Genomic DNA, 19584 nt, shown 5'->3' on the forward strand with positions numbered 1-19584 from the left:
GGAAGAGGCTCCACACAACAGATGGGAACAGGAGCAAAACTAAGGGTAGAAGAGGCAACCAAGCAGCACTTTAACATTGGGAGATAACCACAGATCCTAAGGAGCCTGGTAAAAGCTCTTCCTCTTCTTTTGGTGTAATTTTCTGTGATTTTTTTTTTCTAATAATACCTAATTTATGTTATTTTAGAACAGCATCAGAGAACCACACACAACAGACTACAACTGAGTTCTAGAGAACATTATCATGCCATTGACAGCTACTGAAAACCAACTGAGGGGATCTGAGATCTGGAACGCTGATAAAGACTGAAGGAAAGATTAAATAGGATTAAATGGGAATAAGTGACAAAATGGAAAAGATGCAAGGTACAGACACAGCGGGATAATACAACCATAGCAGTTGTGTTGTATATACTTTGTATACAAAGTATAGCAGGCACGCCTGAAGATGCAAAATGTTGTTCACGCAAGAGGAAACACTTGGCTTTAGCTTCCTGAAATTCCAAGCATTAAAGAAAATGTAACCAAAAAAAGAAAAGATTTTTCAAAGAAAAGAAGCATGGATGTGCAAAGGATTTGTTCATCTACTTTAAAAACGAGAAATCTTTAAAAAAGACTTTTCAGAGTTCTCTAAAGTTCATCCAACACTAAATTCACCTCACCAAGCCAGGAGCTGTCTCTCCGAAGACATGTCAAAGCCCAGTATCATCCATGAACTCAGAGCCCACACACTGGCACGTGACGCACATCCTTCATTAGACCAGATCCGGGAAACAGGAGCGATACCAGTCTCTGACAACCTTTCCTCTCGCATTTGCCAAGTTCATATTAATTATACTAGAGAATCCGAGCTCCTGCAGGCTTAGTCTATCACGTACAACCTGCTCTAAAATAAATACATCTTTCTAATGGTATAATGTGATAACGTTGATTCTGAACGCAGGATGTTTCATAGCAGCAATGTCCCACGGTAAGCAGTGGCACACGGGCCACGACGTTGCAATGGGAAGGACAACCCTCATGGGTTTTCCGCTGAGAAAGACAAACCGTATTCTGATTCCAATACATAAAGAATTTTTTAAAAATGAAGAAGTGGGCTCTGTATTTTATTCAATTCACTGTAGCTGAACTGAGCCAGCTCAGAACCCCAGAGTTTATACCTGGGGGAACGGAAGAGTGAAGAATCCACAGATGATATGGCAGGATGCTAATTCAGGCCTTTTAATGAATTCAGAGCCAGAACAAATCAAAGAACTGTGCTTAAAATAAAAAAATAAAATAAAAAAAAAAACCAACAAACAACAACAAGCTACAGGTGTAGACTGTGAACTGGCATTATCCTCTCTTGTTTAAAAAATGACGTGGTAATTCTAATGACAAACTGTGTTATAAATAGACACTCAATTATAATATCTTAGGTCTGGCATCTGCATTTTCACCATCTGAGAGGCAGAAGCTGAGGACCGTTGGCTGCAAAATTGGAGACCTAAACAAGACAAAAGGAAGCACAGAGTAAAGTTCAACCAAACCCACAATCTGCTGTTCTTCATACCCTCCACTTGACTATTGTCCTTCAGCCACTTCACGCTGGAGGAGACACCAAATGCCCCTGGCCCTGGATGCCCCAGCAGTTGCCGTCCATGGGAGCGACCTACTCTTGGGGCACGCTCTATGAATGCATCCAGCCCACTGGCCGATGCAAGCGGCCATCGTGCACCCAAGTCTGGCCACTTTGGGCTTTTTCTTCCTCCTCTCCCCACCCGGTCCGTGGGTCCGCTGGCTACAGCAGCTACCATAGAAACCAAAGTGCTGCTCTGCAGCACACGGAGCAGATGTCACGCGAAGGAAGATGAATGCGATGCGGTGAGGGGGGGTGGATGCAAGAGGAGGAGGAGGAGGGAAAGCAGCATCACACGTTCAGAATTAAATGTTCCCACCAGAGGGAGTGAGTCATTTTTGAAGTATGTGCAAAGCTGCAATATTTTTTTTCCTACGCTCTCAATGCGCATCCGCAAACACGGACGTACAAATAAATGTGCTTTCATCTCTTTCGCACAGGTGCTCGAGTCGCCCGTGCTCCGCTCTCTAATGAAAGCTGTGATTTTCTCCTGATGCTAAATTAATGCCTGACCTAAAACAACGATCTGAGCCAGAACTGTGCTGTCATTTCAAAAATGCCCAGTAAAGCTTTTTCCCTTCCTCTCCTTCCAGAAGAGTGCAGAAATATGACACTGTATAAAGTCAATATATATTAGACAAGCATTTTACGACAAAAAGTCACTCCGTTTGACTAACAAGCCATAATTCAGACCCGCATTGCATTTTAACTCAAAGCGAAAAATAGTAACAACCAGTCCGGAGCAGTGTTTGATTTCCTCTGATCTTACCATTCAAAATTATTATCTTTGCCTCAAGTTCTGCTGGTTTTTCTACTTTTAATTCGCAAAAGGCCATTCCTAATATTATTTTCCCAATACAAGCGTTATTCCCCCTCTTTCTTCTCTCAGTATGTCTTGTACATATCTAATGCACCGTGCCCAATGTATCTTACTGATATATTTGTTGAAATATCTTGCAATGAAATTAGGGGGAGAAAAAGTCACATTCTTTCTATTTGCAAAATGAGAATTAGATCCCATCGATTCCTGTGGTCTCTGTCCAGTGTCAAGCATTGAGCGTGACGACTGTGAAGAGCTCACTCTGGAAGGTGCTGAGGGCTCATGATTTCCGTCAGTATCGATGCAATTGAAGACGCTCAGCAAATTCAAGATGCAAAGCCATGAACGCTCGGAGCCTTCAACATCTCTGCACCTGCAAGTGGACCTGCACACACCCAACATCAGCCCCTGTGGACACCAATGAAGATTTCCACTCCGAGATGGAAGAAATTGTTTACGCTGAGGGTGGTGAAACCCTGGCCCAGGTTCGCCAGAGAGGTGGTAGATCCCCCATCCCTGGAAACGTTCCAGGTCAGGTTGGACGGGGCTTTGAGTAACCTGGTCTAGTTGAAGATGTCCCTGCTCATGGCAGGGGGTTGGACTAAATGCATTTTCACAGAACGGAATCTTGGAATGTGTTGGGTTGGAAGGGGCCTTTAAAGGTCATCTAGTCCAACCCACCTGCAGGGGGTCCCCTGCAGGGACCTTTAAAGGTCCCTTCCCACTCAAACCACTCTATGATTCTATGACAATTTTCAAATAAACGAGATGGAATACTTGCCAAGCCCTCCTTCACCTGGACTATGTGATGAATTCACAATTACACACAGCAACAGCAGGAGAAAATGATGCCTAAAAAATGTTGTCTGCTTCTGTAGACCATATCTATTTAAATGATGGGCCATCATATACAAGCTCCCCTCCCAAAACTCACTTGGTAAGTAATGTTCATACAGGTAATGCACATCTTCCTCCTTCTTGTAGCAAAATCTAAAAAAACCACAGAATCCCCTGTTGTCATAACTGACAAACACCACCAGGATATAGGATAATTCTGCTTTATCTGGTGCATATAACAGTGTTCTGGGGTTTACACAAACGTGGACAAACAACTTAAGGACGCTCAAATGACAAGCAACCTGGTGGTTTGTGTTGCACACAAAGGAAAACAAGCTCCTGCATTTCATGCCATTGCAGAAGTGCTGCGAGGCCACTAGAGGGCAATGAAACAAATCAGGTTCTCCTGCAGCCCCGTTACATCTCCTAATTTCCTATAATAATGTATCATGGGATAATGGGGAAATTTATTTCCTACGATTGTTGGCACATAAAATAGCAACCACGTATATATAATGTCAAGAAAAATAATCACCCAAGATATAATTAGCTGATTGAGATAAAAATAAAAAATATTACAGAACGGAAAACAAGGGGGATGACATTAAAAGCTCACGCTCGTGTGCGTATGTGGAGAAGGAGGAAGGCTGCTGCAATCCTTCACTGCGATTTTCTGACTCTTCCTTTTCCAGAATTTTTCCAGGGGTATTTTAAGCTTCACAACACCACATTTTGGGCTGAAAGTTGTCACCAAATTATGTTTGACGGAGGCAATTAATTTTCCAAATTTTCTCGGAAAACTGTTCAGACATTTGTGAGTTATTACTGGGGAAAATGTCGCATTTTCTCTATTAAAAACAAACAAACAAACAAACACAAACAAACGCCAAACCTGGGACATGTTCTTTAAGGAATACAAAAACTGATCCTTGAAGTTTGCAGTTGGGAGTCCTTCAGCTTGAAGAACTGGCTAATAAGCCCCAAGTTGCCTAGTTTCTCAACTTTTTAGGAAAATGTGGTTTTCACACACTGAGTGGACGGTTAGTATTGAATAGTTTAAAAGGGGGAACAAGCACCAGTTTCCTGCAGCACTTCAAAAGGGACAAGTAAGACAACACGCGCAACACTCTGCCAATTTGTACTTGGTTAAAAACAAAACAAACAAAAAAATGAAGCGACATTCAAATGATAAGGCATATAATTAGTGCCAATCAACATGCTTTTTGCAGAAAACAGGTCACATACAAACCCAACATCTGTCTTTGATGAGATTACAAGTTTAGCTGACAAAGGAAACTTTGTAGATACAATACAGTTAACATTTCATGGTTGATTTAGTACCATATAACTATTTAAAATTAAAAAAAAAAAAGTGCTACATGGTATCAATAAAGTAAATTATAATTGGATTAAGATGGACTTTCACCAGAATTGTTATGAAGCGCATTGATTAAGCCTTAGAAATAATTATAAAATTAGTGCTGGTTAAAACTGGAAGATCACATGAAGGTCAGAGTTACAGCAAATGCTGAAATTGCTGGGGCACTTGCGCTGCAGAATTGAGATCACTGTAACGCAGTTAAATCCCAAATTCTATTTCTAGGAAAGTCAAATCCAAAATTTTACTTCTAGGAACAAATAATGAAGGCCACATCTACAGAAACAGCGTATAAACAGCAACTTGTCCTGAGAGGTAATTTGACCTTTATTTACATCATTGATTAAGTTCATTCTGAGTTATTATTGAGTTCTGGTATCCATGTTTTAAAAGAAAAAAGAAAGCTGATTTTAGAAGAAACTTCAAGGAAGTTCAAAACTAAATTAAACAATCTTTTCGGTGAAAGTCACTGATATGAGAATATTGGTGTGTAAAGCTATGATTTTGCTATGATACAGACTATACACATTGCCTGATGAAAAATAATTATAATTCTGATTATAATTATAATAGAATAATACCATCTATTCTTCTGAATAGATTGTGGAACCATGGCTTCCACTGTCAGTCTCCAGCTCTTACAAATATATACCTTCACCTAGTTTAAGCTTCTGGCTATAGGTCTTCATTATAGAATCACAGAATGGTTTGGGTGGGAAGGGACCTTAAAGATCATCTAGTTCCACCCCCTGCCCTGGGCAGGGACACCTCCCACCAGACCAGGTTGCTCCAAGCCCCGTCCAACCTGGCCTTGAACCCCTCCAGGGATGGGGCAGCCACAGCTTCTCTGGGCAACCTGGGCCGGGGCTCACCCCCCTCACACCAAAGAATTTCTTCCCAATATCTCATCTCAATCTCCCCTCTTTCAGTGTAAAACCCTTCCCCCTCGTCCCATGGCTCCCCTCCCTGCTCCAGAGTCCCTCCCCAGCTTTCCTGGAGCCCCTTGAGGGACTGGCAGGGGCTGGAAGGTCTCCGCGGAGCCTTCTCTTCTCCAGGCTGAACCCCCCCAGCTCTCTCAGCCTGTCCTCCCAGCAGAGGGGCTCCAGCCCTCCCAGCATCTCCGGGGCCTCCTCTGGCCCCGCTCCAACAGCTCCGTGTCTCTCCTGTGCCGAGGCCCCAGCGCTGGAGGCAGCACTGCAGGGGGGTCTCCCCCGAGCGCAGCAGAGGGGCAGAATCCCCCCCTCGCCCTGCTGCCCACGCTGCTGGGGATGCAGCCCAGGCTGCGGGGGGTCTGGGCTGCCAGCGCACGGTGCCGGCTCCTGTGGAGCTTCTCACCCACCAACACCCCCAAGTCCTTCTCCTCAGGGCTGCTCTCCAGCCATTCTCCCCCCAGCCTGGATTTGTGCTGGGGATTGCCCCGACCCAGGTGCAGGACCTTGCATTTGGCCTGGTTGAACTTCATGAATGCCTTCATTATGCCTTTCCCTACTCGCTTCAAAATGCCTTTATGTGTGAATAAGTTTTTCTTCTGTGAACACCTTAAATACAGTTCCTTTAAAAATTGAAAAAGACATGGTTTAACTGAGTACCTAAAAATAACCAAAGCAAAGGGAAAGGAACAGCCAGAATGGAAATAGATGACCCTCAGTAAGCCATAGGAAGCTGGTTGCCTGGGGAAAGGTCAGAACCAAAAACTACAGAGCAAAACGTCCTGGGGGCCAGGAGCACTGCGTCACTGGAGATGATTTCTCACTCTTTGAGGACACTTTCTCTAGTGGCCCAGGAGACCACACACCTACATGGTCCTGTAGCAGAAGGTATCTTTAGGATGCTTTAGGCAGCAGGAAGACAGAATATACTTTTTCCATCTTGATATGCTGGGTATTTAGATTTACTTTTAAATCCTGTGACTAAATGGCATATAGTAAAGGTCAACTAGAAAAAAATAGAGGTTTGTCTGTAAGGATAAAAATAAGATAAGATTTTTCCAAAATGTAGGCCTGAGGAAGAAAGTGGAAAATTTGAAGACTGGGGAAAATGTGGAACTAGGAAGAAAGGGATGTGGCGCACGGTCAAATGATAGAAGATCCCAGAAAGCAAAAGAGCCAACAATGTGGAGAGGAAAGAAATGACAAATAAAGGCTGAAACAAACTTGCAGTGGGAAAATGAAGTGAGAAAGGTAGAAGAACTGATTTTTCTACATCAGCTCAATGGGGAGCTGTAACATGGGCTTTGCTCGATCTTGCCTGTCAGCACTGGATGGTGTGAACACAGACATCATCTACTGGTACCTCACCAGTTCGGCTCGTAAGCCCTGCAGTATAAGATGACAAAACTACTAGCTACAGCAGCACTGAATAAAATCAGTCTAAGTCATAAAAGCAGAGATCCCTGAACTCAAATTTTGTAAAATGGGACTGAACTCAGGCAAATCCCATCCCTCCAAGTCCTCGTACACACTCAGATATCTAGGGATAGCAGTGTCTGCCCAGCATGTTTCCTCCTTTTGTGTTTCACAGCAGCTCTTAAAAAATATCTCTATATATTCCTATACGCCTGTGTACAAATATATACAGGCTTAAGCCCATCGATACACCAATGAGAAAATACTTACTTTATTATCTGTTGTAACTCCACGCTTTCTTGGGAATGTATTAACACAAAGAGAAAAGTCCTGACTTTTCCTAGCTGGGTCGGTTTCAATGTCGGGAACGCTACAAAGCTCTAGCACCAGGCTGATAATACAGTTGACGGTATTGCCCATCAACCAAAAAGCCCATTCTGCTCTCTTCCTGCAATCTAGCTCTTACTGAAATCAGTAAACATCCTGGATCTAAAAGAAAAAGGGATTAGTCTACAAGCCATCTGCGGGAGTCAATAAAGGAGAAGTTCTTGATGCAAAAAGATCACAAGATCAAAACAGACATGACAATGTTGCTTGCTAAAGCATGCTCTGATTTTTCTTTCCAGGAAGTATTGACTTGTTTTCCCAAAAGCTGAGAGCTATATTTGACTGAGTGGCATACTTCAAACAGAAAATAATACACAGAATTCTCCGACAATTCATTGGGGAAAAAAAGGCTGAAATTAAAGAAACTCCTGGGCCAGATTTCTATCTCAATCGCATTACTGGAAATCCATAGTAATTCCATTGAATCTGATGGTGTTATTCTGGATTTGCAGCTGTGCAGCTCATCTGCATTTAGTCCTGCGAAAAAAACCTTGGGAGGTATTTAAGCAAACGTTAGCATCAGTTAGAAAGCAACCTCATCGGGGTATGACAATTGTCGCTACATGCCGTACTACATCTGGTTATCAAATTGTTTGAACCCCAGCGCTTCAGCGGACGCTCCTATGTCCATATTTAGATACCCAAGCAGCACATTTTGTAAATGTTGAGTCTCTGTTGTTTCCATGTGTGAGCTTTGTGGAGCTCAGAACTTTTTGAAGTGCCATTATGTTCTTCCATCTGACTTGAAAAGCCCTGTTTCAGATAAATTTTTGGCTTTCTGTTTTAGAGTTGGATAACCAGTGGAAAAATGTTCTATGAGTTCTTACTTGAATTCTTAATTAAATTCATTCTGGCTCAGGCACACTTTTGTCACTGAGAAAACTTGAGGTTTGAATAGTGTTCGTTGGATCCCACAGCTTTGCATTAAGGACAAGCAAACTGTTTGGACAGCAGAAGTAATGCTCCCAGATGTCTCCGGGCTCATGAAAAATGCAAGTGTCTTTTTGTTTTTTAAAAAAAAATGGCTTTTTGTTTCACTTTTTAATTTGTATAGAAACTATAAACCAGGCCAACCCCGCTTCCCCTCTCCAGATCAATGCAGAGAGTCCCACTACAAGCCTTATAGAATGGTTTGGGTTGGAAGAGACCTTAAAGATCATCTTGTTCCACCTTGTTATCTTTCACCTGGACATGGACGGACTCAAAGGCCAGAGCAGAATTGAGACACAACATTCTCAATACATCTCAAGACTCAACGCATCTTGAGATGCTTTCTCCATTTCCGTTTCCTGGATTTTTTTGCTAAAGTCAGTTTTACGGGCTACATTTAACCCAAAGACAACAAGATCTGACACAAAACAGCAACAGCTAACCATAATCATCCTTCTTTTGCCTTGACCTTCTTCTAGACTATTTTATCATGTTCTCCCCATAACTAATCTCCTAGTTAAACTAAGCTCCTTGAGAGCTTCCTTAAGAGAAGGAACTATATCCTGTTCCCTGCAAATGACTGTGTACTCTTAAACCATCATTATTAACATCATTATCAAATTTATGCTCCTGACATTTAATATGCTTGTGAAACTTTTAGAGTGTTAGAACAGATGCATAATCAAGATCAGGAAATTCAAAAGCCTGAACCAGAAGCCCTTCAGAATGATCCTGGATGCCACTGAACCATGTGGGAACACATTTACAGGCTGATGTGAAGGTACTTAGCTTCACGTGTTGGCATCACTACAGACTCCACTCTGTTGCCCTACCACCGGTATGACCTAGGACCCACAGGAGATCTGTGCCCAGCTGCAGTGGCTGCTGGAGGCCAGGTGAGATAGGGTAGGATGTCTCAAATGGCACTAGACTCTTGCAGGCAAGTCATCCTAGCCCTTTAAATCTGCATCCTCTGGATCAGCATGGAGATCTGCCCTGAAGATTGAGAATTCATCTGCCAAAATATATGAAAAGTTGATGTCTATACAAATTTAGGATGTTTTTACATTACTGACAAGCTGAACAGAGCGAGCAACAGAAAGCTGGAAATGTTTCATTTGCAAACCATTCCTGGAGTCAAGTCTATTTCATATTTACATTAGGGCAATTTCTAGTATTAGTTTAAATGTCCAATATAAGCCTTAGCTTGAAGCACTGGCTTCACATTCACTGTACAATAAAGCAAATGGCTTCTTTGCTGAACTCCATGACCTCCCAGATGAAAAAATGATTGTAAAATAGAAAGCATGGTTTCGTAATGTTGTTCAGAGTTCTAACTTCAAAAGCATGATTAGCTATATTTGCAACAGTCAGAGGGCTAAGTGAAACACCCGGCCTTGGGTCAAATGAACAGCATATATGCAGAATCGAAAGCTAAAAACCATCTTGCCTTGTGTAGCATCGATAAAAGCAAGCAGCATGTGCTGTTGCTGCATCCAGGGAACAGAAATAGCATGCCATGGGTAACAGGCTGCACCCAGCAGAGGATGGTGGCACTTATCCTCTGCCCCAGTCAGTTCTAAGGTGTCCTCAGTCCTCCCGTGCTTTCCAGGGATGCTCGTTTCTGTTTTCACATGGGTACATACATCCTGTACATTCCAGTGTTTTAGTATAAAGTCATCTTGGTGGTGATGTTACAACGTTTTTCTTCCCACAGCATGAGATGCAATTCTAAAGCACAGCAACGTAGGAAAATTTATTACGAAAGAAAAGTCAGATGAACAATAAGTATAATATCATGCGAACTCTGAAGTTCTATGTTATGGCTGCAAAGACAACCGTAGCGTGGTGGCCATGTCTATTATAACAGAGTTCCCTATCAAAAAGGTGGAAAAAACAGACACAGCAGAGAACCATAAAACTTTCTAAACGCATCTTATAGATGCATTTCAACATAAATTCAACAAAGAAAGCACAAGTGGGTTGTTAATCAGTGTTGACAATAGGACAGGTCATCTCACAGACATATTTATTCTAAGAAACTCAGATACCAAAGTGCCCTAAGTTCATGCCATTACAGTTTTTATCTTGCTGCCACTGTCATCAAGAAATGCAGCCAAGAGTCTGTGTTAGTTTTGCGCTATCCTTCTGCTGCAAGGTGACCAAATTTTCTCGGAGTGAAAAAGAAGTCAAATTTTCTACAATTTAAGGTAATATGAAATAAGTTAGCAACTGTTCGCACAAAATCTCCTCATCCATGGCTGAATGCAGCCTTCTCAGAGAGGGATGAACATAAAAGGGTATCTCTGTAGCACAGATGAGTGATTACAAAATAAATAATGGCTTAGCTTATCAGATTGGGTTTGCTTATTTTCATAAGAGCTACCACCATCAATCAGGAATCAAGTAGCTACTATTCACATCAGAGTGAAGCAAAGATAATTTGATACGTAAAGCTCTGCAATAGACATAATTTGAAGAGGAGTAAGCAGGTGTTATTTTTTTATCAACGCCATTGTATTGCTTTATTAACAACAACCTACTTTTTAAAAGAGTTATTTAACTTTTCACAGCCAAAAAAACACGTGAAAAACTGTCTCCCCGCCAAAGCGCATTCTAAACTCACACAGTACGTTACATAAAACCGCAGCTGAATGTTGTAAATTCACTCCACGCGGCATTTCTTCATGCAATTAAAAACTCAGGACTGTCAATCCTGTAGGTCTGTAAACAGCCTTTCCTCCAGCCTCGACAAACACAACCCCGACCACTTCATTTCCTTGCAGACTGCTGCTCCAAAGCCCATTGCACTGGCCAGGAAACTCCAGCTTTTAAATCCCTTTTCTACAATACCAGATATAAAGATTTTGGTTTTGCAGCTGAGGGGTTTGCTGGTTTGTTCCCACATCATGCCCCAGCAAGCTTATGAGAGCTTCCCAGCATCCGTTAGGATGCAGAAGGCATGCAGAGATACTGCATCTTCTGCTGGCCACTCCTAATTCACTCTTTCCCTTATCCTGCAGAACGCATCCGTCCATCACGACCTGGTTTATACCTGGTGAGGTACACGCGTGAATTAGGGATCTGAACTTCCATTACAGTCACAAGAGATCAGTGTGTGCCTAAAATCAGCTGCCTAAATATAGGCATTTAGCAGTATTTGAGGTGCCCAGGGAATTTCAGATAATCCTGGCAGATACGATACGATCCCTAAGGGATCTTTGTGTGTTGCAGAGTGGCTGGTGGAGGTCGTCTGAGGTATGCCAGAGCCTCCCCAACAGCAGTAGGTGTGAGCAACTGAATCAGGCCCCAGGGATGTGTCTCATAGGTGAGCACACACTCCGTTTTGGGTCAATGTGAACTCCCGGGTCAGCAGACAGTTGGGTCCTTCCAGTAGAGTGTAACACTGCTCATGGAACCGCTTCTGCTTCACAAGGAAATAAGGGAGCTTCAGCCACTAGCCAGCAGTTGGTTTTCAGCTCTTGGCTATGACATGGTATCTGACTATCCCACCACAGAGGAGATCCATGCAAACTACCAAAGCCAATCTCAGTGTTAATTCACAGATATTTCAAAATTCAGTGTGTTCCTAGAACCTCCTGTGAGCAAGTTCAGGATGAGGAGTGCTATCATGTAACTGTAGCCACACTGAAAGTTGGCCACTGCAAATGAACGATAGCACTGTAAATCTACAACTGTGTAAATTAACATTCATCCCCATTCTTCCCACGATCATCCATGATCTATCATGTAACAAGCCGTTCGGGGCTTTAAAAGTTAAAAAAAATAACAAAACTAACCAAAAATCCCACCCCAAGCTCCCCCAAGAAAACGCATCACTGGAAAAGCCATCAGAACAACAAAAAAAAAACAAACAGAAGAACAAACAGAGAAAAATCAATGGTGCTTCAGGTTCAGATGCTCCAATACCCACATCTGTGAAACCAAACAGTATATTTGAACTTATCAGTTCAAGAATTCCCTTCTCAGATGCATGCAAGTACATATGCAATAAAGCACATGGGTAAAACTGTACAAATATATTAGAGTTACACCAATAGAGAATTTAGTCCAGCACAGCAATCCTTTGGTTGCCTGATTCAAAAAGAAAATTTAGACGCTTGGTCAAATTCATGTTCTTCAGGCCAAGTCTTTTGTTAAATTAACAGAAAATGCTGTTTGACAAAATGCAAAGAAGAACGACTATCTGACCGATTCAAAGATAGTTCAGTCATTTACCTGAGCATCTTCCTCAGACCTTCACAGAAACGTATTTGCTATGACACAGGGTGATCCAGTCTCTCCTCTGAGAGAGACCGTACCCTTCAAGTTCTCCAGAAAGTTACCCATCGGCAGTTTTATATGTCCCGACATTTCCACAAAGAAACAGATTAACAGATTGGGCAATGGATTAGTTTCAATTGCCTGGATTTTTTATATTTATACTAAATTTTAATTTTTAAATTTAATCTCTTCGCCTCCACTTACAATACTTTTTGAACTTCTGAAACATATTTGCAGGCCTCAAAGCACACAATTAGCATTGCTTCTTTCTTTTTTTTTAATTTGTAATTCTGGCTTTGGTGCAGTTATTGTTTTCTTTGATTTGTTTTCTCAATCTTTTGACCAGCTGGTTTAGATTTCACAGAGGATTTCTGTCAGCATCACAGTTTACTCCTGCAGAGAAACTTTCCAAGATTATAGCCTTACAGTCCAAATCACACACACACACAAAGTATTACATTACTTCTAGCAAAGCTCCATCCATTTCTAAGCAAAAAGAAAAGTTACTCCTGTGTTCCATCTACATTTCCTATACGTTCAGTAAAAAACCACTCCATTCCAGTTCTCTGGACATTAGTAAAGGCCACATTTGTAATGTCTTCATAAAATCTCCACATTTCTATACTCCTGTCTCTTTGAGCCCTTAATACCGTCTCCAGATTACAACTGTAAGACCAAATCACAGCAACTCTCCCCAACAACTTTTGGCTATAACAAATCAGGACCTTATTACCTGCTCACATCATCCATCAACTCAAGAGTCAATTAATTCATACTTATTCACCGAGAGGCCCTCTACTTGCCTCTTGGAAGGATCTTCCCCTGCCAAATATTTGCTTTTGTAACACAGTAATAGACCTGCGCTTTGCTCTCTGTGCGCAGTGTTCATTGTCAGTGCTGTCCTACACGAGGGTGCAGAGACGCTGGCATTTGGGGGATGCTGCTTTAATATAAGCCAAACACAGGAGGGAGGGACTCAGTACACTCGTGGAGCCTGAAAACCCAGTGTTAGTGTTTGACAAAACAAATGCAGGCCTCTGGTTCAGAAAAAAAAATAAATACAAACTTCTTCCCACCCAGATTTCATTATTTGGGTTATTGCCTACATAATTCATTTGAAAACCAAATCCAGCCTAGCAACTGTCTTGAAAATTGAGTAACCTCAGGTTCAACTGTATTAAAAAACTTCAGCTTCAGGCAAAACTGATGGAACAGCTCATTCACAGTACTTTCACCAAGCCCTGGCCCTCATTTTATGTTTTTCTGATTACACTTCCATTGTGTTACAATTTACTGGCAGCACTATTGTGTTATAATATATATTACCGCTAGCCGACTCTGACTGTATGCATTCAGCTTCATCAACAGCTAAAGACGCGTGGCTCAATGCATATTCATTGCTCTATCGCCATTTCTCAGCTGTTAAAACAGCTGCATGAATCAGCAACAAGTTTCACAACTTAAAATAGATGTAACCCTGCAGGATACTTGGGCTCAACGCGCATTGTGATTCTCACTCGTAGGCTGGGAGGAGCTGGGGACGTAGTGCCCCTAACGACAGTATTTCTCCACTCGAACAGAGCTCTGCCCTAAAGGTGTCGGCTGCATTAGTGTTTCAGTTTGGAGCAGAAGTGTGCTTTTGTAATAAATCTCCTGATCGTGGTCACTTATCGTGCCTTGGTTCACATCCCAGAGTGGTCTAGGATGATGAACCCAATCCCTTTTGATGCAGCTAAAGAAGAGATGCACCACTGACTCCCATCTGCTGGTGGCATGTGGTCCTGAGGACCGAGCTACAGCTACGGAAGAGCAAACTCTCTTGAAATGCACATTTCTGGGTCCTCGGTACAAACTGGTTTGTCCTGTAGACCCGCTCCTCTCAGCCCATGCTGCTTCCTAGATGTGGACAGAGCTGAACACAGCTCTCTGAGTGCCGGAGAGGAGCTGGTGATTCAGGCCGGCCCGGCATGGGGGCAGGAATTCACGATACAACCCTTGGGATTGGGTGGTTTCTATCGTCAGCCAACACACACGTTTCCTTTAAGTCAATAATTGTATCTGGCTTTATGAAAAAACCCCAATGTCTATCCAACACGTAATTTTCTGTTTGGAGGACATTCTTAACTATCTTGCAGGTCCTCAGCTCAAAAAGACGCCTTAGAGCACATGCTCAATTATTCAGTCAACAAGCAAATAAACCACCGTTGCTTTTATTCATTTGCTGCACCAAAAACCTGTAGAGTCATTCATACAGGTTGCAGTTCTTGTACTTTGAATATTTGTTAGTCCTCCCCCCGTTTTCCGTATGCACCGCTGCTTACCATGCGAAAATCAAGCGTTACGCCATCCCCACACGTATTTATCTGTCATTATCAGGTGCATGGATATGCTTGTGTCACTGCTAGAAGAGCTTGGTATTTATTTTAAATTGCTGCAATAATAAGGAAAGTGGTTGTATTACATTGACGTTAAAATAATGTAATGCAAAACATGTAATACGAAAAGGGATTCCTGAACATACTGTTTGCTCAGTGTGTTTCCCATACAACCATTCTACGGCTCCTGCAATACCACGCTAGATAATATTGTAGATATTGTTGTTAATACTACACAGAAACCACATAGCCTCTAGGAATTTCGGTACATATTTGCTGTGTTTCCTTAGTTGGCAACACAGTCCCTTCCTTCCCCCTACTTCAGTGCAAAAACAAACTCGACATGTGATCACTTACAGAGTTGTGCCTAATTATATAAATGCACTAATTATACACACTTTTCAAATGGTGATAGACTTCAAAGTAGGTAAATTTTAAATTGTGCCATTAAGAAAATCTATTTGATGATGGAAATTTCTGTAATATCATATTGCAATCTCCTACATCGTAATCTTGCTTTCAAGTCAGTATTAATTTAATGACAAATAACAGCAGAAAATAATAGGGCTGGGAAAGCAAACTGAAAGCTGTAAGATTTACAATGTGATATTGGTCAGCAGACGCTAAGAAAAAGGATCAAAAACAATTTGGAAAAGCAATGAAACGAAGGTAAACGATGAGTAGAAAGAAGTTCTGCACGATAAGTATGAATACCGAACCTTCAGAAACTACGCTGTTACCAAAGATAAACACCGGCAAGACTTGACTTATCCCCATGTGTTCAGCTACTCATGAGAAAATATATATGTCACTGAACACTTCATTTACCTGCACAGTTATCACACAGCCAGGAACGACTCGCAAATTACTTACTTGCAGTTCAGAGCATCTCTTTGCATGCAACATAACGCCGATTGCCTGTACAAACCAGCCCACCAATGTCATACACTCATTTATGAAAACCAAACCACCACGCACGACTTCAGCACGTGCACCTCCTTTTCGGACCTTGGTACATGCCTCTTCATACACATGCTCTTCAAAACACAGTTCTTTACCTTTAAATTTATATATTCACCAAAAACCCTGGTTCTTCAACACAACACTTTAGTGAAGCCACAGCATAAGTGAATGCATGAAAGCTGATATTCTTTTAGCGCTACTTAATAGCTCCTCTTTCTATTGCCCTGATGTTGTGGGTGAGTAGTTTATTTCATATAAGTTATAAGAATTTATATACGTCTGCTGTAGAAACTGGATCTTGTGTTGACAGATCAGACAGCAATAGCAACGCTATAGGACACTAATCCCCCTGCCTTTAGTTAAATAATAGCTCATGCGGCAGGGAAGAGACAGAATCCATCTCCACTGAAAAACAGGACTGTGTATGGAAAGGGAAATGGTCGATCTTCTCTCACAAAAATCCTACTGTCAAAACCAATAGTCTTACTAAGTAATGGGCTGTCAGATTTAATCAAAGACGTTTATGGAATGGCTTGATAGAAGCATCTTATAAGCAGCAGGTGGGAGACCCTGAGTTACCCAGCTCAAACGTTGATCAGGACTTTCCCCCAGCTTGATCGGTTCTTCCCCCAGTTGAAGAACTCTCGGGTCTGAGACTTTGGCTTCGTCCATCAGAGTATGGAGTCCAGACACGTTTGAATAGCCTTAAGATCACAGACTTTTGCTCTGGTGCACCCGCATAAAAAAATCTCTAGAAGAGATTAAAACTAGCTCCGCATGGGTAACTATTTTTCTTTTTGCATAGTTATAAAATGACATAAAATGACATACAAAAAAACCCAATTCACAAAAGTTGGAATTTAAAGCAAATAGGATGCAAGTTCAGTATTGGAATGAGGAGCTCCAACAGCAACGCGGAGACAAAGCACAGCACAAGAAGTGATTTTGTGCTAATAGGTGACATCTTTGACCTCCGCTTATACGTGAAGTAATTCCACACCCTGCCCGATGTTACCTTTTGATATTCTTCCTTAGATCTCAAGGCAGCTTCCATCTGTTCCTGAGAAAACGTATAGATGGCCGAGCGATACTGTGTGCCAACGTCATTGCCTTGTCGCATTCCTGGGGAGAGAGAAGACACAGCACACCATGAGGACGATCCTCCCGCCCCGACTGGGCTGCAGGCACAAACTCAACAGACAGAAACTGAGGACATTCCATACATTCTGGATTATTATTCCATACACCTGGTCTCAGTAGGTATTTTTAGGAAGTCCAAGTTTTTCTTTGGTTAAATAGTCCCGAAAAGATTCAACTCTGCTATCTCCTTTTAAATGCCATGCAAATGAAATGTGAGCATTTTACATTTTGGTAAATCACACAGTAGTCAAATACAGATGTAAAACCTTAAAGAATCAAGCTGCAGTTACTGTAATCAAGGTACGCTTAAAATATTTATTTTGAACCATGCAAATGGCTACAAAAAAAAAAAAAGGTTGATTTTACCAAGTGCTTAAAAACTTTCTTGTGCTGGAGAAGTACAACTTAACAGGAGGGAGGTTCAAAAATACCCTTGGAGATAACGGGCTATTCTCCTCTGCTCACAAAGCAATGATCCAAAAGCACGTATTGCTGAATTAACTCTGAAGTTATCAATTCCTACCGTCACCACGACTAGCTATGGAGAGAAGGAATGACACTCATGGAGCTCTTGATTCTGAGCTCCAAAGAGGACTCCAATAGATAAATACGCTCAGGAGAAGGTTTGGAGAAAGTCTGGCTGCATTAGTACTGTTATAGAGTGAGTAATGCTTAGGAACAGCAACCCTTTAATATTTATTTTTTTTTAGTTTGGAAGGAAAAGAAAACAAAGGTATATATGCAATCTCCACTGAATTCTATTTGCAACCTACAAGTAGATATTATGAAGAGCAAAAGTATATAATATTGTTTATATCTAACATTAGGAAAACAAAACCCTAGCTATACATACTCAGTAACTACTTGAAATTATATCATAAATAGGTAATTTTGGTACTAGGATGAGCCCCTTTACTGCTGTTATATATATATACACACACACACACACACACACACGTAATCCCTTCAAAAGCCTAGTTATATGAAGTTGCTTCTGTACGAATTTCCAAAATATGAGATGGATCCTACCTAGGAAACTATAAAATAATGGTCCAAAGCAGAGGGAAGTTTACTGTCCCCTTAGGTGACTAGCCCAGACATGGTTTGGCATTACGCAGTCCTAGGCAGCCACGCCGGCCAAAGGCCTCGCTGTGTCTCCTCGCTACCCTTTCCCATTCCCTCAGGCAGCAATTCCGCACGCCAGCTTCACTGCGGATCATTCCATGAAGTCAAACAACAGCCTTAGAGAGGAGCTTTATCATTAAGAATGATCTGGAGGTGCAGTTTTGCAACTTCAGTTGCAGTTTTGCAGTTTCTTTCATAACCTTGTTCCCAATTTTGGATTCTAGAACAGAACTTTTTGCCTTGCTGTAATAAAATGCATGAATTTTGAGTTTGGTGTTTTGTGTGAACTTGGGTGAGTGACAAAGCTGGAGTAACTGCAACCCAAGACAAATTAGAAATCATCAGGATTTGTCTTTCGACTGCCACCAGGCTACAGAAGCCCCTTTGAATATTACCACCAATGATCGGGACTCTGGAGATGAAACGAATCAAAACTGTAGGTCCCGATACCCCCCTAGCAAAGGGCAGAGGGTAGAGAAAAAGCCTGTGATACGGGGGGAAAAGACGCCATCAACATACTACTTCTCATTAAAACGGAACGACTTTTATCCCTCTTGTACTTTCCAAGGAAACAGAAAAATGGCTTAAAGGGTAGTACAACAAACAAATGAAATCTGGCTGAAATATTTATGAACTCAAAAATGCAGAAATGGTTTCAAAGATGCATTTGGACAAAAAGTCAACTCGGTGACCAACACTACACATGAGTGAATGTGATTCCAAATAATGTCATGGAGTTTCCTGATGATTTGGGTTACTTTTTAACTGCTAAAGCATTATAATATTACCCATAAGAACAACAACTATGTTCTTCATCAATACTTAATAGTGTGGTCTGCAAGACAGAGAATATTTTGCTCATTTATTTGCAAGTTATTTTAGGGTGGCAGGGAGCTCTTGTAAAGCCAGTGCTATGGAATAGTTCGGCATAAAATGAATCCAGGCCAGAAAGCATTAGTTTTGCCAAGATATGTTAATGCTGATTGATGTTCGAGCTTAAGCATTAGCATTCTACAAATCTATTTATTGCTTAACAAACTACTTAACAACCGACTAGGGAGTAGATTACAAAAATCTCTATAAATGGAGGATCACTATAGAGTATGCCAGTTTCTAGCATGTATTTCAAGACTACGAGTTTAGCATGAGCTCTGAGTAGAAGGTAAACAAGATTATTTAATATACGCATGTGCCACCATTACACAGTAATAGGGACGTGGTCAGCTTAATTAATTTATTGAAGAGAAGGTTAAGAGGAGGACTGACTCTGATTTATAAATACATATCTAGAGAAAAAACGTAAGAAATAAGGCTCTTTAGTCTTGCCAAAGTTGCTTAACTAGGCAGAGCAATTGAAAGCCAAAGTATACAAAATCCAGATG

The 19584-nt window shown here is 41.5% G+C and overlaps 1 protein-coding gene across 1 annotated transcript in view; it reads right to left on the minus strand.

The window, feature by feature from the left end:
- The window catches only part of MSRA (methionine sulfoxide reductase A), a 313580-nt gene that overhangs the window by 86992 nt on the left and 207004 nt on the right, over nucleotides 1-19584 (minus strand). Inside the window, exon 5 of the mRNA XM_054196583.1 lies at nucleotides 16953-17059. Coding sequence (XP_054052558.1) covers nucleotides 16953-17059 — 107 coding nt within the window. The remainder of the gene's footprint in view (nucleotides 1-16952; nucleotides 17060-19584) is intronic.

This window comes from Rissa tridactyla, chromosome 3 (assembly GCF_028500815.1).
Source record: "Rissa tridactyla isolate bRisTri1 chromosome 3, bRisTri1.patW.cur.20221130, whole genome shotgun sequence".
NCBI classification, from domain to species: domain Eukaryota; kingdom Metazoa; phylum Chordata; class Aves; order Charadriiformes; family Laridae; genus Rissa; species Rissa tridactyla.